A 24,291-nucleotide genomic window follows, 5' to 3' on the forward strand; every position below is an offset into this window, starting at 1 on the left:
TGCTAAAGCCTTAAACAGACAAGAGTACATGTCTTCTCACTAGAACACACACTTGGACAAGACCTCAGCCGGTGGGATCGACGATGATGATAATGACAGTTGAAATAATGCTATAGATAAGTTATCTTTAGACAACACCGCACTGTACCGTATACTTCAACCTCAACGGCAACACATTTCTTCCGGATTCAGCTGGACCCCGTGTGTGTGTGTGTACACAGCTGTATACTTAGAGTGCCCCCCCCCCCCCCCCACCACCCCCCCTCACTGTCTCTCATAGATGCTCGTGGTTCTGAGAGCCAAAAGTCTGGAAAAAAACGCGCACGACAAACGGAACTCTTTGATTGACGTTGCAGGATATCGGGGGTCACGGTGATGATATATATCGCCGCCGTCTCGCTCTGACACAAGGCCAATGCGTCCACCTATACTCCACCAAACCCCCCCCCCCCCCCCACCCCCACCCCCCAAATACCCAACAGTGCATTGTCTTGTCTGTTTTTTTCACGAAGTGGACCGCAGTATAATAGGTTACACAGTCACTTCGGTCTTGCTGCCCGTGCGGTAGTGCTGCGCCTTCTGCTGCTGCTGCTGGTGATGCGGGGGGATGTACTGAAGCTGCTCCACAGTGTGGGTCCGTCTGGAGGCAAACACCTGCCTCTTGTTGACTGTCTGTCTGTCCGTCATGGGCAGCGCGCTGGAAGGCCCGCCTCCCGCCGCCGCCGCCAATCCCGATAGCCCGCCGCCGCCGCCGCCGCTGTTGCTGTTCGAGCCACTGGGATGGGAGTGCATTTTGGTCATCTTGTAGCGGTCCGTGAGCGGCGTGGTGGGCATGTGGAACACGTCCGTGTGCGAGATGGCGCGCGACATGGACTTGTCGCTGCCGTAGAAGCCCATCGCGCCGCCGCCGCCACCGCCACCGCCGCCGCCGCCGACCATGCCGCGCTTGAGCGACATCATCAGCCGGTCCGGCGACAGCAGGGGGTCCTGGGACAGGAGGCGGTCCTGCGAGTAGAGGCGCTCCTGCGAGTAGAGGCGGTCCTGCGAGTAGTGCCGGTCCTTGGAGGAGGAGTAGTGGAGGTGGTCCTGGGACATGAGCAGGCGGTCCTTGGAGTACGCGCGGTCCTTGTTGTCCCGGCCGGAGGTGTAGAGGCGCTCCTGCGACGAGAGGCGGTCCTGCGGGAGCAGGCGCTCCTGGGAGCGCAGGCGCTCGGCGGACAGCAGCTGCTCGTCGGAGAGGATGCGCCCGCCGTACGGAGACATGCCGCTGACGCCGACGCCGTTGGCGTTGGTGGCGGCCGACGACATGCTGTAGGACTCCTGCAGCTGCTGCTGCTTGAGCGGCGACAGGACGCGGTCCTGCGACATGGCCCTCTGGACGCGGCGCGGCCGCTGCCTGTTGCTCTGCTGCTGGGACTGGGAGGAGGAGGACTGGGCCTGCTGCTGGGAGGACTGGGAGGAGCTGCCTGGGAGCGGGGGCTGGCCGCCGCCGGACGGTTGGATCTGGACCTGCTGCTGCTGCTGCTGCTGTTGTTGTTCCCGGGGGTGCTGTCGAAGGAAGATGAACGAGAAGAGTTTATATTTATGCCCCCGCGGTTGCGGAGGAAAGAGCTTTTGCCACCTTATATATATACCGCTGCAGATTACATTGAACTCATGAGTGCCTGTTGTTGTGGCTCGTGGCCAAAAAGCGAACGTGGATAAAACACCAGCCTGTGTGTGTTGTCCACCGTCCTCGCTTTATATGCTTTAGAATGAGGCTTCTATAGATTACATTGTTTTTGCAGCGAAATGTTGTTGCGGCAGACTGCTACAGTAATGCACTGTAAAATATATAATACAAGCAAGGTACACTGTCTGGGTGAGTAGTCCTGTAATCAGAAGCAGCTGTGTTGGTAGGACGACGCAGCAATGGGAATCAAACAGGTGAATCAAATAAATAAATAAATAATTCATGCAACACTTGACGCGTCATCAGGGCATCACGTTTTCGTTCAAAGGAAGTGATTAAAATTGGCTTTTTATGGACCTTTGATATAAAAATACACAAAGGTGGACGTTTTCCACAGACCACGGATATGGTCTAAAAAGTGTGAAATTCACTTTAAGGTCTTTAAAACCGGGAAACTAGCAAAGTGAGTTGGAATTAGGAGGATCATGGACTTAAGGTTAGAGAAGCAGTCGAATCAGTTTGATTCGCGGCTACATTGAAAATGAGGGCCTGCCACTCAACTGCACTCCGAGTTGAAATAAAGGTTATATAATGAAGATTTGGGAGGTCTCTCAAGCTTCATCTTTAGTGACATTGAGATGTTGGAGAACCAATTGCTGCAAGCATAGTCAAAATGGCATTGAATGAGGGCTCTGGCTGCAGTAGTCCCGAGAGACAAAATAGGAAATTCTGCCCCCAAATTGATTTAATTTGTTGATCACTTTTGATGCCATTTTTTTCAAATGTCAGTTTTGTTGTCAAGAATACAGCTCAAATAGGTAACCTCTTTGCCATGCAGTGCCGAATCAACCCTTCCGAGGGCCCTGGCGCTACACCAAATCAAAAGGCGCCATGACGTGTGCATACATGTGATTCATGTGCACCGTGTAACACAAGCACCCCGACACTATATCTGCTATTGTTGAGTCTCGTCCCACCGAGTGGTTAAGATATACTGCCGTACGACCTGTGTTGCGTTACATTTGAAATAGTCTTAAGTAACGCAGGGCCCTGCAAGCTGCATGCGACTCTGGAGCTTAAGCTATAAGTTCCATTGTGTTGTGCGTATGTCGCTCGAGATAAAGAGACGCATGTGGCTCGGTCATGTATTGAGGAGGATGCGTCACCCAAGGTTGCCTTGAGATGGACCGCCGATTGGGAAAAGAAAGAGAGGCAGGCCAAAGAACACCTGACGAATAAGGACAGTGACGATGGAGCGGAAGGAGATGAGTCTTATACCTGGGACGAAGCACATAGGCCAGTTCAAGCATGAGACAGGATTCAGGGGCAGTGTATGATTGATTAATTGATTGATTGATTGATTGAAATATTTATTAAAAGTTTGCAGAATTACAGTACATTTCAAGCACAAACTCAACACAAAGACTGTTCACGTGAGTGGACGAACCAATTAAGCATTACACGTGTTTACAAGAGGGTCCACCATGTTCAATTCATCAAAACATTTAGAGGCGTACAAATAGACACTTTTCTATGCAGTTAAAGAACAGAACAGGAGTAAGTAGTATAAGTAAGTTCCATTGTTAATCCGGGCCTCCTCTTTGCTGGAGAATTGAGGTTACTATGAACGTCAACTGTGTGTGACCTTGAAATCATAATATATACATTACTATGGGAATATTTGGACGCAAAAAGAATGGATTCCACTTTGCTTAAAGTGTAATGGGTGTGTTGCTGCATGTGTCCAGAACTGCGTTTGTATTTGTCTTCGCCAAAGACCAGCAGCGCTGAGTCATAGCGAACCAAGAACAAATTGCGATTGCAGGCTGCTAATGTATATAGGAGCCAGGAACAGATATAACGGCCCTAGTATGCTGCCTGGGGGAACCCCAAAGCTCACTGGGATGGACGAGGCCAGGGTTCCATTAGCCCGGCCCAGCCTGTATGAGTTCTGGCCCAGAGACTAGAGGGGCGGGTTGCCGGTCGAAAACAGACAGTGGATCCTATTGGTTCGAGTGGGATATGTTCTGAAGCCAGATTGGAATTCAAACAGCAGCTTCTGTTTGAGATGGAACGAAGCTGGGAACAGGGAGGCGGTTGCCAGGTTCTAATTTCCTTTTTTTTTTATACAGAGGGATTATACTCTTGCCAGCTTGAATTGAGTTGACATGGGTGTGTAGTGAATGACCTCAGGATATACAATTTAGAATGTTATATTAACCACCTAAGCTCTATTGTGTATACTTCATCGAGCGACAGTGTCGTGCAAAAATAGCCGATCATTGCGACGATACAATTTACAATTAGTGCATTTTTAATTCACATTAATTCACATTCAGACAGACATTGTCAGAATTATAGTATGATGATGATGTCTGCTTTCGAACACCAGTTTGAAAGCAGTTAATTAGCATTAAAAAAAAATGTGACCAGCGATATAACCTTGTGTTAACACTTGAACCGAAGTCACCGAATTAACCCAACGGAAGAAAGACCCCCCCCCCCCCCCCACACCTGTTCTTGGCTCATCTTGATGACGTGCAACGGGAGGGTGCCTCTCGCCGCCAGGTCGGGCAGGTGACGCTTGCGAGTGTAGTAGTCGTCCACGTCCTTATCCGCTGCACGCAGAGGACACGACAGAGAGAGAGAGAGAGAGAGAGAGAAGAAAAACAAGGAAGAGGAAGGAGGAACAGAGTGAGGTGGTGAGGTTCAGGAGGTCTGAGCGAACGAGGGATTAAGGAAGGAAGGAAGAAAACGAGGAGGGCATCCGAGAGCATTGTGTGTACAAGATGCAGATCTTACGTTCTGTGAGGAGGATAGAAAACAGAGAGAGAGAGAGAGAGAGAGAGAGAGAGAGAGAGGGGGAAGCAGTGCGGGGTCAAACCACATTTACATGCCAGGCACATCCCCGGCATCGACACAGCCGCTGGCCCTCAACCAGGGTTCTACTAGGCAGCTCTGCATGGCTGCAGGGGGTGAACTTTCCAAAGGTCACACGGGGGAAGTCTGTAAACAAAATGGTACAGTATTATATCACACATGTACGACTACATGTCACACACGTCACGAGCGAGCACACGCACGCACATATCACACACACGTCACGAGCACGCACACACGCTTCTACATGCTGACGAGCCACTCGTGTCATCACGGGACCACATCACAGCGAGACTTACAAGTGTTTTTGTGTCCTTTAGTTTAGTGCTTCATGGCTACATTATTGCGGTGCAGCGGAAAACATGCACTTTTCACTTTCAGACTCGATGTTTCCCCAGCTTCGGTGTGCACAACTGTGCAGCGTCGAGGTATAACGAAGGGTATACAGTAAAATGGTCGCCCCATATATACCTTCATGCCACAGAACCATGCATCGTCCATCCGCCATGAATCACAAGGTCTTGCCATTGACGGCACAGCACAAGGCGTGCACGCATTGCTCACACATACACACACACACGCAAGCGCACGAGCGCACGCTATAGCACGCGAGCGTGCGACACGTCCTGTCAGACACCCTGTCAAGTGGGATGACTGACCTGGGCTGGATCATAAATCATTAAAAACTGGAAACGTTTTAAATTCATATGTACAAAGAGGCCATCCCTCTTCTCTTCCTGAGTGCCAGCTTGAACGTTTAACTGCCAGAGTTTAAGTCATTCATCCTGTACGAATGAATTATGGAGAGCAGCCCTCATCACCTTTTGCAGAACTCAAGAGATTAATCTGTCGAAAAACAGAGCCTGTCTTTGGCAATAATGGACGGCCCAAGGTTACACTCAAGAAAGCTGTCATTCTGTGTAGCAAAGCCTCTGGTTTATTTTTCGTGAAATGGATTAATTGTGACAGAGATTTAAATCAAGACGGACACCGTTCATTTCCAAAATATTAAATGTAAAGTATGGGATAGAAAAATAAATCCCATTAGCATGCAAGGTCAGTGACCATTATGCATAAATATAGCCTGGCGTGAATGAATCGAATGCATATTGATGCTATATGCTGCAATGCATGCCTTGATTTCAATTCGACTCCAATTTAGATTCTTAACCCATTCTGAACGGGAACCCATTTTGGTGTTAGCATCATGTCATGCTTTAGCTATTGAAAATAGCAGATCTACAAGCTCATAGCGCGCCACCGAGTGGCGCGCTACGAGCTTGTAGGTCTGCTATTTTTGAAAAATCGAAGAACGACTGACATTTTTAGAATCTGATCTCAGGTCAGAATGGGTTCATCAGACCAGTGTATGTCCAGTGGAAACCTCGTATGAATCTGATCTCAGGTCAGAATGGGTTAAGCATGAGCGGATTCTTCTCTTTCATTATGCCAACAATGAAAATGCTGCTCCATCTTCCCTCAAGCGCAATCCAACATGATCTATCTGTGTGTAAATGCTTTGCCAAGCAACAAAAGGAACGCCGCAAAGCCTTTTGGCCATTTGCTGCAACAAATAAATTTGCTTTGGAAGCAGAAAGAGGTGGGAAGGATAGGATGACATTGCCTTAGGACACTTTTCCATTCAAACATTGTGGGAGGAATTATTCTGCGGGGCATTTTCTCTGACAATTGAGTTCATTTGATTTCCCCCATAGACTCATATCATAAATTCTATTATGCTAATTCCCCAAGCAAGAGCTTTTTTTTCTTTTTTCGAGGCACATGGAGCACGCGGCACTGTTCTCCTCTGATATACAATTGAGAATCATTAACCCATTCTGCGCGGGAACCCCTTTTGGTGTTAGCATTACGTCATGCTTTAGCTATTCAAAAATAGCAGATCTACAAGCTCATATAGCGTCTGCTATTTTGAAAAACCGAAGAGCGACTGACATAGAAGACATTTTTAGAATCTGATCTCGGGTCAGAATGGAAAACTGTCAGGATGTAGAAGACATTTTTTTTAGAATCTGATCTCAGGTCAGAACGGGTTAAATAGCCCCTGCGTCCTGCAGAGGCATTCGCCGCGTTTTGCTTGAAAGGGTCGCGTGGCCCGTGAGGCGCGTGAGAGGGGGGGGGGGGGGGGGTTTCGGTGGAGCCCTGACGGGACGAGTTGTAGATCGCCATCCTTCAATTTTGGTCACGGGCCAAGCGGTGAAGCGGGGCCAGCCGTGATGGAATTACACAAGCCTTAAGGAATATTTGCGTTCCACTTAGAGAATATCATGAGATGAGACCTCATTACGCGGCAAAGAATCTAACCGTGGCCACCGCTAAATCAATACCAGACCGGGCCACGGCACGAGGAGCAGCTTAATGCACTTATACGCTCCGGGAGAAATAGTGGCTGTTCCGAAAGGCTATAGCCGCCGTTAGGGGGGAGGGGGAGGGGGAGGGGGGGGGGGGGGGGACGGGACTGTGGAGGCTCAGCATACCAATGAATGACTCATGCTTTCTTTATAGAGACGGCTGGCTCTGATATGACCGTCCAATGTCGGAGGATCGTTGCTGAGGGAAGTGCTGTGTATTTTTCCTCGGGGGGGGGGGGGGGCTCTCCGATAATATAGATCCCTCAGACCCTCCCTCCTGATCCACCCCGAAGATTCGACTCAGTCGAAGGAAAAGCATGAAGACCACCCCCCGCTGCAGCTACAAAAAGTCCCTCTCGGCCCTCCCAAAGAAACGAAAAAGCGGGCCGGCCGGCGAGAAATGAAAGCACGAAACGAATGCAAGTTTATTGATATCATGCAGGGCATTGGGGACAGGCAGACGGCGGGGGGTGGGTTGGGTTGGGTTGGGTTGGGGGGAGCCCGGTCAGCATGGCATCATCACCAACGCACGGTTTTTTGGGTGTGGACCTACTGAGTTTCTTCAGGGAGGAGTACCGGCTGAGGTCGGCCTTCACGGCCGCCTCGTAGGAGGGCGGCAGGTGCGACAGGCTCTGGAAGGAGCGCGAGAACGACAGGTCGTACGGCTCCGTCTGCGAGGTCAGGATGCCGCCCATCCGCGTGTTGGTGTTCTCTGGAGGACATCATAGACACACACATAGACACAGCGAGAGGGAGAGAGAGACACAGAGAGAGAGAGAGAGAGAGAGAGAGAGGAGAGAAGTGGTGGGCTAGGCTGACAGGCTCCCCGCAACGAATTAAAACGAAACAAAAAGACAACTCCCCCGAGGTCGGTCGGGCGGGCGGTCGGTGCCCGCGGGCGGTTGATTGAGGGAAACGGCCACACTCCTGCGTCGGGAAGGGGAGGTGTGTGCAGGGGGGTGGGGTTTTGGGCGGGGGGTTAGGAGGTGAGACGGAGACGAGTTAGGTGTGTGTGTGAGTGTGTGTGTGTGTGTGTGTGTGTGCGTCAGGCACTCGGTGAGCCCTTTTGGAGGTGACTGGACCAGACGGGTGAGGGGGGAGGAGGGGACGGGGGGACGGGGGGGGGGGGGGGACGGGCAGTGTTCCCCAAATAAATAAATAAATAACACGAAGAGGAAAGGAAAGGAAAAGAAAAAAAAAAACTGACGAGACGGCACATCAAACAACAGATGTCTGCCGAACAATGACCCCAGCCGTGACTCTGTGTGTGCGCGTGTGCGTGTGTGTGTGTGTGTGTGTGTGTGTGTGTGAGATGATCGGGGGCCGGTGACAGGACGGACGGGGGTGGTGTGTGTGTGTGTGTGTGTGTGTGTGTGTGTGTGTGACGGAGGGTGGGCGGCCCTGGGCGCTCATCACTGATGTGATGTGACGCGATGCCAGGGCCTGCTGGACTGTGGCCTCTCTTCTCTCTCTCTCTCTCTCTCCCTCAGTCCCTATCTCTCTCTCTCTCTCTCCCTCAGTCCCTATCTCTCTCTCTCTCTCTCCCTCAGTCCCTATCTCTCTCTCTCTCTCTCTCTCTCTCTCTCTCTCTCTCTCTCTCTCTCTCTCTCTCTCTCTCTCTCCCTCAGTCCCTATCTCTCCTTCACGATTCATTCGACATCTTTCCATGATGGGTCTTTCCATCTTATCTGATGCGGCCCCCATGCTGCTGCTGCTGCTGCCGTCGCCCACTTTCTTTCCATTTTGCTTTTCAAGTCTTGCTTCTCTTTCTCATCTCTCTCTCTCTCTCTCTCTCTCTCTGTGCCCGTCCTCTCTCTCTCTCCCCCCCCCCGTGGGCTGTGAGATCCCGTCATGCGGCGCAGAGTGCAGACAGAGCTCGGTGGTGTTGGTGGTGGTCGGTGGGTGCGGCAGCGAGCCTCGATCTCTCCGACATAGACAGATAAGAAACGAGGGGCCGAGGCGACTAGCTGCTGCAGGATGATGGTATATGGCGAAGGGGAAACCGACAAGACAAGCCATAATATAGGGAAGGGACGGAGAAGATAATTTAAAAAAAGGGGGGGGTGGGTTAACTCATTCTGGGAAGGAATTAACACCCTTTTGGTGTTAAAAAGCTTTAAAGCTGTTGAGAAATAGCAGATCTACACAAGCTCATATGAGCTTCATGTAGATCTGCTATTTTTGAAAAAATCGTTAAAAACGTGCGGCACAAATCTTTGAATATTATTATATAATATTCTTTCAAAGTGAATGTTTTTAACTCAGGTCTAAATTGGTTAATAAGTCAATGAAAGATGGGGGGGGGAGGGGGGGGAAGAAAAACAGAAGAATCACACACGGAACGGAATGGAATGGAATGGAAAGCCGAGGAAGGTTTAGTATATATAGACGGAAGGGACGAGGGCGTGGAGTTATCGGAGGCCGTATAGTGGACGGCAGAGTTTACTCCGGAGACGATGAGGGACGAGGGTGGGTGGGGTTTTGGGGGAGGGGGGAGGGAGGGGAGGGGGGTGTAAGGGAGTGGACCGTCTGCCACCCTCCATCTCCACAAAAGGGGGATAAGATTGATTCAGAAACGTATATATATATGGCATGCTGTTGTTGGCTCTCCCCTCCCCTCCACCACATCAAAACACACACATCTCCATGTTATTTCACAACCACTTCAGACACCGGGCCAAAATACTATGAGCAACTTATTTGTTTTAAAAAAAAGTAAAGAAAATTGCATTACAAAATAAGCCTAAAGTCCTGCACAGAGCATGACATTGGAATAGTGTCAGTCAGGTAAATGTGCGTATACTATAAGCTATACTATTGCAGACTTTATATGATTGTCTGCATTGTGTTCTGCTTGTTCCCATGTTGATTGGAATTCAATTGATGACATTAATGGTAAAATGTGTGCAGCCTTAATTACGCCCCAAACGGGACTATAGGAGGATAAGTAAGTAAGTAATGGTTAATTTGTACTCGGGCGCCAGAAAATAGCCAATCTATACAAAGCTCAGTGAACTTGTGAGCTTGTGTACCGTAGACGTAGCTATTTTCAGACACCGCCGCCACACAATATGACGAAGCATTACTTTGCTGTGTCGACGCGAGTCAGTCGACCTCGACGATATACAAAGCTGTTGCCAATGCCAATTTGGCCCAGGTCCGCATCCATACAACCACACCCACAAATTAGATGGACATAACGGCATACACTCCATACAGTATATGTACAGCACATCACTGTGCTTCGTGGGGTTGATGTTCAACACTATTAGATGAAACGTGGGTTTATGTAGGACTTACCACGTCTCAATGACCGGTGAGCTACCAAACCCAAGTGGAAAACAAAATATTTCAGAATCATGTTGATGGTATGAACAAAAAATAAAAAAAATAAAAACGGTATACAAAGCACACTCTTATACCGGCTATACGTCACAGCCTTAAAAAAGCCTACGCCTGTAGCTTCTAAATGACCGTGACACAGCTGTGTGTGATTATATACGTTATTGTCCCCTTGATTAACGATGACCCTCGCAACCCTATATTGCATGGGGGGGGGTTGTGGGCAGAAAGCTATATTATGGCCTACAGTAGCAAATGCGCTGCGCAATTAATTTCCAAGCCTTACACAATGGGGCCTGTGATCAAAGTCCGTGTTAGATGTGTTTTGAAATGGATTTCCGTATAGATCTCAAAGGCATTTCCGCGTAAATGCTATCTTTTCCTGTGCTGCGCTAAATGGAACACTCAGTCAATTATGTTCATATACAAAGTAGGAGGCATATCCTAGTCCTGACTGTTGGATTTCCATACAGACCCTGGCTGTGTCTGTGTTCCTTCCAAAGCTCAAAGCTGCTATAGCAACTGTTTTGCTATTCTCTTTCTCCTTGTGCAAAGCGGAAGATAAATCAAATACAAGCAGGAGGAGAAAAACATAAACTCTTTACTTTTCCTTTTATCTCCACCCTTCTCTGTTATATTTTTATCCTGCCTGCAGCGCTTCCGCACACATCATCATCATCACAAACATGTATCAGTTTATAACCCCCAGTTGAGACATTCAACTGCTCTTAATGGAAAATCAAGCTTTGAGGGAAAAAAAGCTGAATGATAATTGGTAATAATTAAGAACAATTCTCGATGGGTCTTCTTCGCACGGGGGGGAACACAGGGTTATGTAACAACATTGGGTCTCTCTGGGTTAACCATACTTTAAGCCACACATTATGACTTCATTTGCATGGTGGACGGTGGAAATAGCCAAATCTACAAGCTCCAATGAATGGGCTAAAACCATGGGTGGAAATAGTTCGTAGCTTGCGGAGTTAGTTCAGCCATGTGGGGTTAAGTCGAAGGGGTTAATATGCTGTATTACTATGTGGGTGTATTCAGTGTTATGCAATATATATATATATATGAGTATAATTATATGAATAGAGACGGCACCCGCGGAGGAAACCCTGAGGCGAAGTGGACATAGTGGCCGAATTTGGTATTGCAGTTTGGACCCAAACACATGAACGCGCTGGTCCGTTGACTATATCATTGCGCACGTTCGTGATGACACGTGAACGCCGTTTCATATATACGTGAACGCAACGTGAACGCGTGCAATGATAGTCAACAGGCCAGCGCGTTCACGTGTTTGGGTCCAATCCTTCCCAGAATGCACTCTGTTCCTATACCCGGAAGGAGGAGTGAAATCGCCTCACATGCGCTTTTGAGCAACTTAATGCGAGTGGATTGGGAGGAGAACTCGGGTGCCGTCTCTAGTCATATATACTCTAAGTGCAAGACCCACATGTCATATGCTGACGTATAGCAATCAGCTGACCAATTGGGCGGGGTGTTAACAGTTGTTAATAGTTGTTAATTAGCACTGTTTGCTCCCACCGCCACCCCAGCACCACCGGTGCAGGGCTCTGCTATTTCTGTTCCACATGGGGGGGGGGGGTTGTTATTGTAAAGGGAAATGTATAGCAGAGCCGAACGCCAAGATAAAATGTTATATTATGCACTATCGATCACTTGTATTCTTATTCTATAATAAATATTTGTTCAATCCATTCGCGAGTTATATCCGACTGAACGGAAATAACAGCATCGTTGAACCAATCCACAGACCGTATATAAGGACGGTGTATAAGGATTGGTTTAGGAAAAAAAACAGAGGGTGTTGGTTTGTTATATAGCACGGCGGGTTTTCTCCACCAATTCTTGAACACTGGACTATACGCATCGGCGGAGATCCCGGACGCATTGTGAGCCTGTAGATTATTACTAGGTTATTTTCTCCTGCACCTTCCGAAAATGAACAGCGTGCAGTCAGGGCGTCAGGGTGCGGCGACTGTGCCCGTGCTCCGTTGACAAGAGGACGGGATGTCCTTAACAGAACATTAAGTTGATCCTTAGCCAATTGTGCTCCCGTTTTGAAGGTGATGGACAGTGACTGTAGCCAGAAGCCCCCCCCTCCACCCCCGTTCATTCGCTCAACGAAAAATGTGCACGACTATGGGATGTGACACCTCTATGATTCAATCTCCAAACGGGAAGCCTTGCTTTTCAATAATGGAAAGGATTTTGCCAGCGGTGCGGGGGGGGGGGGGGGGGCGGGGCGGGACCTGGGAATATTCACGTCATGGAGCGTTTCACACTCTCTCTCTCTCTCTCTCTCTCTCTCTCTCTCTCGGGCGCTGCATATCAGAAGGGAACGCCCACCGGGTTTGAACGAAACTCCCATCTCAGAATAATAGAAACTGAACGAAAGCAAGAGGATTCTGTTTGACTATATATCCCCCCCTCCCCCCACCACCCCCTCAGTCACATCGCGTCTTTTCCACAAACGCCATGCCAGTCTGCGAGCATAATTATCCCATTCTGAACGGGAACCCATTTCGGTGTTAGCATCATGTTATGCTTTAGCTATTGAAAAATAGCAGATCTACAAGCTCATAGCGCGCCACCGAGTGGCGCGCTACGAGCTTGTAGGTCTGCTATTTTTGAAAAATCGAAGAACGACTTGACATTTTTTAGAATCTGATCTCAGGTCAGAAGGGGTTAATCAGACCAGTGTGTGTGTCCATGTGGAAACCTCGTATGAATCTGATCTCAGGTCAGAATGGGTTATAGCTTACCATTCTTAGGTGTGCGTGTGGGACTACCTAGGGACGTATGGTTATAGTTGTGCTGATGGGTACCTGAAATGACAAAAAGCAAGATGGCAGATCTATTCATATATCTGTATCGGAAAAACAAATACAGATGATTAGTATAGATGGTGTTTGTGCAATGAAGGTGCAGCAATTAAAGAGTTAATTCGCCACAAAGAACATCACTTTACATGCATTTCAGTTCAGTGAAAATACCGGTATAGGCAAAAGTAAAAGATATCAAAGCCCACAATGCGTCGCAGTGCAATGCATTGTGAGCTTGTAGATCTGCTATTTTCAGTGAAGAAAGATGAATGAATGAAAAAAGTAGGGATGAAGTAGACCCTTGAGGGGACCGTATGGTCGACAAAGCACATATAGGGTTTAGATGGTTAAAACTATAAGAAAACATGACTAAGCAAAGTAAGCATGTAATGTTTCGCTTTGCTTCAATTCAATTCAAAAGAAATTGCATGGAAAGATTCCACTGCGTGCACAATTTGTGACGGCGATGTTGTGGGCGAATTAAATATCCCTTTCGTGTCTTCAAACAAAGTATAAAGATGAGGAAGAGAAAGACATATGAGGCGGACATGGTCGTTTGCACGCTATAATAAAGCCCACTGTTGCTCATGCAATACATATTTATATCAAACACAATCCATCATGTCAGAGTAGCAGTAGCGTTAGTGGAGAAAAGAGCTGGCCGGGTGTACGTCGCACGCAGTGTACAGAAAACCACAGTGTAAAGATTGACCCAAATGGACCCAAATGGGCCCATTTGGGTCAATTGTCACGTATGTACAGTACTATTAATGGATGCCCTCGTATTCTTTAGAAGAAGACAAAAAAAATGCATTATTAAATAGATTGAATCGATGTATAGTTAACATGTATAGAGGAGCATTATCATTCATCAGTCACAAAAAAAAAAAAAAAAAAAAAAAAAACACTTCCCAGCATTATATGGCCTTTCTTTAAAATATGACAGGATTTAACCCATTGTGGGCAGGAAACCCTTTCGGTGTTAGCATTATGTTATGCTTTAGCTATTGAAAAATAGCAGATCTACGCAGTCATTTTCAAACAGACATTTTTAGATCTCAGGTCAAAATGGGTTAATACCACAATAATTAAATGAGTCCCTCTCCCCCCCCCCCCCCCGTGCACAGACCCCAGCACAGCCACATGGTCGTATATCTGTGCCATACTGCAGGACTGCTTGGGGACGACAGAGAATGAAGAGGGGAACCGGTGGTAATACGGTGGTGGTAGAGTGCTCGGCTGCATGGGCACTGCAGTGTGGAGGTGCTTTAGTTGAAAGATGGGCCCTTTACGGAGCCTATTGTAGTGGGGGAAAGGTGATGAATGACAGCTATTCTCCGCCGTGTGTGTGTGTGTGTGTGTGCATGGGCGCGCACTGCACCTGCGCGCGTGTGTGTATGTGCGTGCGTGCGTGCGTGCGTGCGCGTATTTCTGCACGTGAGGAGGCAGGCGATAGATGAAGGCCCCACTGTGCGGAGTGTTGCTGTTTGAGACGCGTTCATTTGCTGTCTGCTGTTGTGGCCTGTTTAAAAATGCATTAGAGCCAACTGGTGGAACATCCATTTACATCTGTCACAGAGCTGAGAGAGAGAGAGAGAGAGAGAGAGAGAGAGAGAGAGAGAGAGAGAGGGGGCCTGGTGCACTCAACATCATGGGTTTCAAATATTTGCTCCAGTTATAAAGATGGATGGGGATGAGTCTTCTGCGTGTTCCTCCCGTGGGTTTCGGTTGATTTTCTCCTCCTTGTTTTAAATGAAAGCTATAAGCTTTAACAGTCTAAAACAAGTCAGTGACCATTACGGGAGACAGAACATTTTAGCTGCACATTCACACAAATGGGCTGTTGAGTTTTGCAGGAATGGGAATGATGTTCGTGAATGTTAAGCGGAGTTTAATGGTATAGAGATCAGCAATTTAACTTAACGTAAGCCAAGTAAGTGCTTTGGATAAAGGGGGCCATTGCAAATATACACCCTAATATATTTCCTGATTCTATATTCTATATTGTTAACCTCAATCTTCAAACTAAACTTTAACTATGTAACAAATTAATGTTGTGGAGTAAAATGTTACATTTGCCTCTAGAATGTAGTGGAATAATAGCCAAAATGGAGAGTACATCAAATGGGGTAAAGAAGTACAAGTGGCCTACCTAAAACTTTTACTTCAGTCTTGCGTAAATGCTCTTACTTAATTCCACCACTGGCAGAGCCCCAAAAACAAGCAGAGCATGTAGATGAGAGAACATGCCATGCAGAAGACCCCACGACAAGCAAACACTTCGGACATGCAATGTTCTCGATTTCAAACATGAAAGCGTCGCTCGTAAACGCTAAACTCCCGCGTACGCTATATATAAAACACCAACCAAAACCAAAAATATCCTCTTTTTCGTGAAGTTCCACCTTCCCACACCCCAGTGTGAGAGAGGAGCCAAACGAACAGGGAGAAAGCACAGAGTGCAGACACTGTGAGCATAGCTCTCGCTCCCTAATTAAGAGGCCGGACAGCTCAAGTTCAACGATCCCACCGCAATCTGGGGGGACCAATTAACTGATGTGCTTGAGAACGAGTTCCAGCGTGAGTCCCACACCGCCGGCCACCATGCAGCAGCAGCAGCAGCCCCCAAAAACCCTCCCCGTTCAGAGAGCACCAAGCCTGGCTATCAGCCTGGAACACCCTGGTGTTCAGTCATCCTCACCGGGCTGACACTGCAAAATGGCCCCCGCCGCCGCCGCCACCCCCCCCCCCTAGATAGCCATTTGTCAGGGATGGGGAGGGCAGGGTAAAGTGAAGGGCAAGGCCCAGTGGACATGCTGCCATTCATTAGTTATTGCTTTCAACCATGCTGACAAGTGACAGGCTCGAGTATATATAGGCAATGCCACCAGTGGAGTAGCATAGGCTTATTATATGGTTAAACATCGCACGGCCGCGTTGATTATTTCTGATTGGCACGCTCTCCAGATTGCTGGGTTACACGGGTCCATATCCCATTCTGAACGGGAACCCATTTTGGTGTTAGCATCATGTTGTGCTTTAGCTATTGAAAAATAGCAGATCTACAAGCTCATAGCGCGCCACCGAGTGGCGCGCTACGAGCTTGTAGGTCTGCTATTTTTGACAAATCGAAGAACGACTGACATTTTTAGAATCTGATCTCAGGTCAGACTGGGTTAATCAGACCAGTGTGTGTCCGGTGGAAACCTCGTATGAATCTGATCTCAGGTCAGAATGGGATATCTAAATTGCTAAATTGATGGGGTTTTTTTTCTTCCTGCCATGAGTATGTTGATGACGCAGCTGTGCTTTTGCCAGTTGTTGCCAGTTTAGCCTCTCTGACTAATTCATCCATATAAACATGATGATGTTAATATGCGCAGGAAACTCCCCAGCGATCTTTTTGGTGTTGTTTTTTTTTTGTTTTTGTTTAACTATAACGCCGAGGATTTTACTGTGTGTGTGGGCGAGAAACGCCCGCGCCGAGACACTACTGTTCTGGAAATGCTGTCTCCTCTCGCTCTCTCTCTCTCTCTCTCTCTCTCTCTCTCTCTCTCTCTCTCTCTCTCTCCCTCTCTCCCGCGTACGCGTCGAGATCACATTAATTCTCACTTCCCTTGCAATTGATCTCCCGAGAATTCCTCCTCGGCGGCCGAGTTCGCATAATCGCGTCCAGATGGCGAGTGTGACTCAGTGTTCTGACATTTTGGCGTGGCATTTTTTTGTTTCACATCACGCACGCACGCACGTCGAGACGTCACGTCCACGTCCACAGGGGAGGTGGTGTGTGTGTGCAGGGGAGGGGGAGTCAAACGCTATGAACACCTTCACAAGTCAAGGTCAAGTCGCAGCTAGAAGCATCGACAGTCAGTTTCATATACTCCTGGGGTTTTTGTGTGTCAGTATAATATAAGACAGTGCTACTCTCAGACATAAATGCTCTCTTCAAAACTAAAGTACAGTGGAGGCATTGTTGTTTTTCCACATTTATACTGTACTATATACTGTAGCATGAACACTGATGCCATTCTGTGTGTGTGCGTGTTTTAAAATGTTTTTTGCTTAAGTGATTACCGGAATGGAAGTATTAATTAGATGTATGTGGCTTACTTGTTCACAGATGTCAAGAATGTTATTTATTGTGTGTCCTCTTGTTATCCTTTTTTTTACTTTGAAGGACGTACTTGTTTTCTTAATTAGTCAGCCACTTAGCCTGTCACTACTTGTTGACCTTGTATACTTGTAAGTCACTCTGGATGAGAGAGTGTTTCCCAAGTCGTCAACTTGTAAATTGAACTAATAGTACTGCAGGACAAACGAATAAATAAGTTCTTTATGGCTGTGGCAAAATAAATAATGAACATGTGTTTCTCTCAGCGGCTCTATAGTTAGAATTTTGAATAGTATAATGTGTTATCGTTCAGGGCATATAGGTCGGCAGTATAGGGTGATGGCTGCCGAGAAGCCTTTACGTAACACAAGAGACAAACTTCAGCACAAAGTCAAACTGATAAAACAGAATAGGCAAAGGCTTTGGATAAATAATTCCAACTAAGTACAACAAAGAAAGCGGTTATTGAAATGAACCACTTATAAAACCTCTGACAATACTTATGTCGTATGACAAAGTATATATATATATATATATATAGTAGCTTCGGTTGTTATATAAACACTTAAAGCCTCTATGGACCTTCTGCAAATTGGACCGTACCGAGTTTGGCTCTGTAATTGGACCGCTGTCTTCCGCCACCGATGCGTTTGTATACGAGCTTACAGATCGGCCATTATTATTGCGGCTCATGTTTCCAACCCCCCCCCCCCCCCCCCCCTCCCCCCAAGGGGTTAACCCATTCAGAACGGGAACCTCTTCTGGTGTTTTTAAGCATTTGTATTGGAAATATAGCAGATCTACAAGCTCATAAGTGTGGGCACCGAGTTGTATAGATCTGCTATTTTTGTGGAAAAATCGTGAAAAACACGGCGCAAATCTTTGAATGTAAATTCTTTCATATTAACATATTTTCAGATGGGGGAGGGGGGGGGGGTCGGCGGCCATTTTTGGAGTCCTTGACATGAAATTGTTTGAAAAGCACTGACATGGAGACATAATAAAAAAGACATCTGTATAGAGAATCTGGTCTCAGTCCTAAAGTGGTTATAGGCAGAGGAACGGACATTCTGTATACAGTATAGCAAGAGTATGCGAGACGGGGAGAGAACGGGGAGAGTTTGTATAGCACGGAGGGGGTCGGGGGGGGGGGGGGGGGGGGTGGGGGTCTCTGGGAGGATTGAGGGGGTGGGTGTGGGGGGGGGGGATATGAGGAGAGAGGAGCACTTGCAGAAGAAGGAGCAACAACATGGGCCAGTGATCACACGACAGCACTTCTTCTATATAGGGCTGGAGGAGATCTCTTCCAGAGTCTGCTCTCTGATCTCTGCCTCTCTCTCTCCTCCACACTCTCTCTCTCTCTCTCCCACTCACGTCCCGCTCCAAATACCAGCAGTCAGTGCCCCCCCCCCCCCCCTCCCCCTCCATTACCCCACCATGTGGAGCTAGTACTGTGTGTGAGTGCGTGTGTGCGTGTGTGCGTGCGTGCGAACAAAAAACCCTGCCCATTGGATCCAATAATGAGTCTGTTACCAACAATTGGCTGGGGTGGGGGGGGGGGGGGGGGGTACACAAAAAGCTGTAGAAATGTGAGTGTATATACTGTACTTTGTTTGACTGCGTTTGCAACTTTGCACGTGCGCGTGCGTGCATGCGGGGAAAAAAACGTGCGCGTGATGATGAGACCATTATGAATGCCGGTGTGATACGATGTCAGACCGCGAGGGTCTCTATTCCACTGGATCCGTTGATAGCCCTATTGTTGCCAACATGCCTCCCCGTGCCCTTCTCCGTGCCCTCCTCCGCACACACACACACACACACACACACACACATACAAAGCGCGGGGAGGCCAGAGAAGCCACTGTGGGCCTGGCATTTAACAACTGACAAAGAGTGTTAACATTTAATCGCTAAATGTTAACTGCCATAATAGCCTTCTTCACTCAGGGGGGGTGGGGGGGGGGGGGGCGGGGGGACGACAAAGCTTTGGGCCCCATGGAAAGATCCTTCAACCTCTACGCTCACGTGATCTCCGCAAACCGAAGCTATAAGCTTAAGTCTGACCCAGTTGTGTTGTGGCGCTGGTGATAACGATAATGCCTACCAGCTGATCTAATTTGAGCTGCTGCTGTTCATTCATAACGGGGGTGCGTTATACGTGTGCCACACGAGTCAATTAGAGAGTTTGAATCCCACGTGAGGCTCGTAGTGAAATTAAAATGACGACAGTGTGTTTTGATTCAATAAAAATAAACTATACAGAAATGAACAGGTGTGTATAGGCCTATATAGTGTGAAGACTAAATCGTTTAGATGATTGAATCAGATCGTAATTGCGGCAGCATAACAGAGTCGGCAGGTCAAATTGAAGATGCAACTTCGATTTTCTGTTTTCTCCGTGTCAGCCATAGGGAATGTGTTTTTAATTTCTTTCAACCTTTTCGTCGTTATAGGCACAAACGATGTAACAATTCTAAAACATTTTCACAGGTTTATTTTGTTTGTGTTGTTTCGAAAATATAGAACCAATGGAAAGTAGTAAAAAAAAAAAGCTTTAAAAAAACCTCTTAACTCCATTCTCAAACTGTCTGCTAAAACAACTACACCTATCCCAGTAGGCAGTATTGTTTTTTTTTTATAAGGTTTTCTTCATTTCCTGAAAAATGATTGGTGAATGAGGTTTCTTCCCAACAGCAGAGATACATTTTCACACAATCAAATGTTTTATGCTGGTGATGATTCTTGATTCACCTGCAGGATCCTGGATGGCTTGATTCAAGTTTTAAAATAATTTATATAAATATTTATGTAAATCTCTATGGGAAAAATGTATGGCTATTTTTTTGTCTAGTGACGTCACTATAGTTCTCATGCGTGCAAGCACTAGACTATATAGTCCTTGCAAGCACAAAAACTTGAAGTGAACTAGTGAACAGAATAAAACAAACAGAAATTCTCTTTTCACACTTCATGTGAACCTGCATAATATACGCTTGATGCTAAAATGAACTGCTCGTTCTGGGTCTAGAATGCTTTGCCGAGCGTCTCGCTCTCAGACTCCTCTTCACCTCATAACCGACAATCACGCTCAGAGGCAGCAAAGGCCAACTCTTCACTCGACGTGTCAACGCAAGTGGTAAAATGGCCCTCCTATAAATGTCAATCCACCTTGACAAATGTGCCGTGATAGACTCGGCGGGGGGGTCGGTGGGAAGGGCAGGCCGGTTCGAGGCGGATCTCATATTCAGTTCATTTTTGCACCGTGATGGACAGTGAACCGGCGGCAGAATGCTACTGACCCTGCTGTGATAACCCGTTAAAGACCTGCCCCGTTTGACAAATCTCCTCTGTCGGGTTCATGCCCCAAAACCCGTTACTTTTCAGGATTTAATTCATTCAAAAACAAACAACAGATCTACAAGCTCGAGGTTGTGGATCTGCTGCCCTTGGTTAGAATATGGACTTCTGCAAGGACAAGCAACGAAATGCCTCGTATATCCTACGAGTTTTCTGAAAAAATGATGTCGCGATATATAGTTAAAAATCGGAAAAATGACACACAGAGGCTTTCCCGGGTTGGATGGGTTAAAAGGCAATAAGAGGTCCACTTTATTGAAGACGTATTCTGTGGTTTTTCATAGAGGAGAGTGAGTCACCCCTCACTGGACTTAAAGGTAATAACGTTCCCCCGAAGATCAAACAGTGGAGCAATATATAGATATATATAAAAAAAACTAAATTCACATGACGATAAAAACAAAAGCCACTCCCCGGCGATAAAACCGTCGATCGACATACCAACCGACTCCTTTCCGTTGGCCCCGTTGACAAAGACGTGTCCTTTGAGAGGAGGTCGGGGCGGCGGGGGAGGAGGAGGAGGAGGAGGGGGTAGGGGGTAGGCGAGGATAAGCACAGATTTATCTGATGTCTTCTTTAAGTAAAAAGAAGTAACATCATTAAAAACTGCCTTTATCCCCACCTCATATAGACCAACATCCTCTCCATCGGGATGGGACGCGAGGCGTCCGGCAGTATAACAACAACAACAACACCACCACGACAATAACACACCACGTGGGTTAGAACATTTACAACATTATACAGGCACAAAAAAAAAAGCATCATAGTTGGTTAGATTCAATGGCACTGTACATTGATACCAATAACAATGAAGCCAGCAGAGATTTGGGACAGAATATTTGAGAGTATAGGGTATACAATTGAAAATATACAGGAGTGAAATGGGACTTTTGTGTGTGTGTGTGTGTGTGTGGGGGGGGGGGTGAATAGAGGTGGGTCAGCTGCAACAAACATCAAGAGGCAGGTTTTGACTGATTTGGCCTAGTTTGGTGCGTGTATAGGTTTTTGCATCGGTCTCACAGGCCCAAAGCAATTAAAAGTGGGTTACAAAAGGGGCTCTAAAGTGATGTGTTTTTCTGTTGGAAATAAAAAAACATAGAAACATAATAGAAATCATTGCTATGGGGCGATTATGTTCAGTAACAAAAACAAAAAGATAACTAATATCAGCCTCCATTTCACAGCGTTCCAGTTCTAATTGTGTATATGCTAATAATATTCTTTTGTTTCATCACTTCCCAGTTGTTATGTTTATCCCCGTAATCCTGTTTGAGTTCTCTCTCTCCTGGTTGGATGAAATTGGTCCTACCCCGGCCTGACAAAAATACATTTTCTTAAAGATGGAGTGCCGTGATTGTTGTACTTTTTCTGTTCTGCATGTGTCTATGGAGTTAACATTACTCTAATAGACCCCCAGGTGTGGTTATAATATTCAAATATGTCTTGTGTATCTTTGGTTTCTTCCTGAAAGCTTGAAAGCCTTTGAGTCAAAAGGCCCAATTGCAATAACACCATTTTAGTGACATCATAACCCTAACCCTTAACCCATTATCATACAACAACAGCTTAAGTTACGAGGCTTAAGTTCAGGTGGGTGGTGCTCAGGTGAAAACCAGGTATACTTAATGAACTGGTGGGTGTGGCCACATACAAATACAATTTTAACACTTTCTGTACACTTTCTTTTGAAAGAAATCTTCCTCCTATTACAATCATAATACCTGATTATCATGTTTCAGGGGTGAAAAAAAATCACAGCACTACATCTTTAAGAACTAAGAAGGAGATATGAGACTCCTGTTACTGAATAAACACTCTAGTATTGAGCATCGGAATATAGTCATTCGCACTTATTCTTACTGTACATACTGTATAGAAATAGCACAATGACACAAGAGATCTGCATGTGCTATACAGTATGACTGAAAGCACCTCTTTGCTATGTTTCGTTGTAGGTGACCCCCCCCCCCCCCACACACACACACACACCACAACAACAACAACAACAACATCACATCACTGCCTTAGATTAATTCAACGCACACAGCAGGCCGAACGCACAATACCATACTACTAATCACACAGATGGACGGTCAACAACGATCGAGGGCAAGATACAGCGGTTAGATTGGCAGATACGACAAGCGAATGGAGGTAAGGAAGCTGCAGGCGCCACAATGACAAACATGACTCCATGAGGCATATAAGCTGCCCCTAAACGTACATGTTAAATCAGATCTCGCGCTGCCAAATCAAATCGACACCATTATAGGTTCATTGGTTAACCACTTAAACCCTATATGTATTATGTTTGTTGACCGAGGTTCCCCAGGTGTCTGTAATTTGGCCCAATCTCAAATCTCTTTTTCCGAAATTATCCGACTCTACAGCTGTGGCCGGGCTTGTAGATCGGATGTTTTCAGCGGGTGTTGTTCGCCTATATAGAGCGCCGCAGTCCCGCCCCCTTTCATGACGACAACAGGCCAAGGACATACTGTAATTCCCAATGCATTTTCCCCCATAGACGTTTCAAAAAGTACGTATTTAAAGACCTTTTAAAGCGTTGTACGGAGCCACCTCGAGTCGTGACAAATCATGACAACATGAACAAACGCAATTTTTCTTCTTTCTAATTATTTGTTCGGCCCCAAAACATCGTGTTCGTTGTCATGATTTGTCACGACAAGAGTTGGCGTTTGGTCCGCGGCGTTAAACGTCTTTAAATAAATACTTTTTGAAAAGTCTATATGAGGAAAAATGAACGGGGAATTAATTTCCGGGTCTCTCGAGGGAGGGGGCGGGACTGCAGCGACTGCTCTATTCCAGACCAGAATGGGGATGACACTATAGGGGTGCATGTGGTTAAAACACGAGATCTGATCCTTGTAACACCTGCGGTTTAGAGGCGACTTTGACCGTCTGTCCACAAAGAACAGCTATTCCTACCATGGTGACTCAGGGAGCGGACCGGCCAGTGGTTTTCCCCTAGAAGAGAGAACCGTGAAGGCACATTGAGTGGTGTGGAGTATAAATGAGCATTTTGAAGGTTGCAGCTTCTTCTTTCTGCAGCCAGAAACGTCACGCTGGTCGGTCACAATGAAACCGCGCCGGCCGGGGATGCACGTCTGCATTTCAATTTAACACCGAACGGTCCACACAAGAAGAATGGACAATGCCTCTGAAAATGGGCATTGATTGCGGCCGTATAGTCCAATGTTAGACAATTAAACCCGTAGAATGGGTTCATTTTTATGAACAACAGAATTTGTCTTTTGACACAATTGCCCATATACTGTACAGTATGACACCATAAACCCGAGGACACAGTGTGCGAGGGAGAGAGGACTGTGGAGAATGAGTACACTATTAGTGCTGGAGTATCGATTGTGTTACCTTTTATTACCTCATAAGCTATTAGCTGACAGGACCTGATACTATAAGATATTTCTCGCTCTTTCTATTAATCTCTCTCTCTCTCTCTCTCTCTCTTTCTCAAACTCTATGTATACACAAAGTGGCACAGAATGGCAACAGGGCTCTCAAAAGGTGGGGAGGACTTTGAACGGCCAGTTGAAGGAAAGAATCGGGGGGGTGGGGGGGGGCTTATGGCGGCAGAGGAAGATGAAAACGAGAATAGGGGGGAGGTGTATAGAAGCAGCCGCTGTTCCCCACGCAACCCTGATACCAGAGGGCTCCAGCCAT

The 24,291-nt window shown here is 46.8% G+C and overlaps 1 protein-coding gene across 11 annotated transcripts in view; it reads right to left on the minus strand.

Annotated features, from left to right (window-relative positions):
* Nucleotides 1-531: 531 nt before the first annotated feature.
* LOC308332483 (shisa family member 6) overlaps nucleotides 532-24,291 on the minus strand; it is a gene marked incomplete at both ends in the record, with an annotated part of 78,355 nt that continues 54,595 nt past the window's right edge. Inside the window, 6 exons of one of the 11 annotated variants that reach the window (XM_080788399.1) lie at nucleotides 532-1,548; nucleotides 4,187-4,290; nucleotides 7,475-7,633; nucleotides 10,225-10,242; nucleotides 13,056-13,118; nucleotides 23,536-23,574. In XM_080788399.1, the coding sequence (XP_080644525.1) occupies nucleotides 532-1,548; nucleotides 4,187-4,290; nucleotides 7,475-7,633; nucleotides 10,225-10,242; nucleotides 13,056-13,118; nucleotides 23,536-23,574 (1,400 nt within the window). Of the gene's footprint in view, nucleotides 1,549-4,184; nucleotides 4,291-7,444; nucleotides 7,634-10,221; nucleotides 10,243-13,055; nucleotides 13,119-23,535; nucleotides 23,575-24,291 lie in introns of all 11 variants that reach the window. The other 10 variants (XM_080788406.1, XM_080788401.1, XM_080788400.1 and 7 more) reach the window with 10 other exon arrangements.

This window comes from Protomyctophum bolini (genome assembly GCF_963924005.1).
Source record: "Protomyctophum bolini genome assembly, chromosome: 18".
Classification (NCBI taxonomy): domain Eukaryota; kingdom Metazoa; phylum Chordata; class Actinopteri; order Myctophiformes; family Myctophidae; genus Protomyctophum; species Protomyctophum bolini.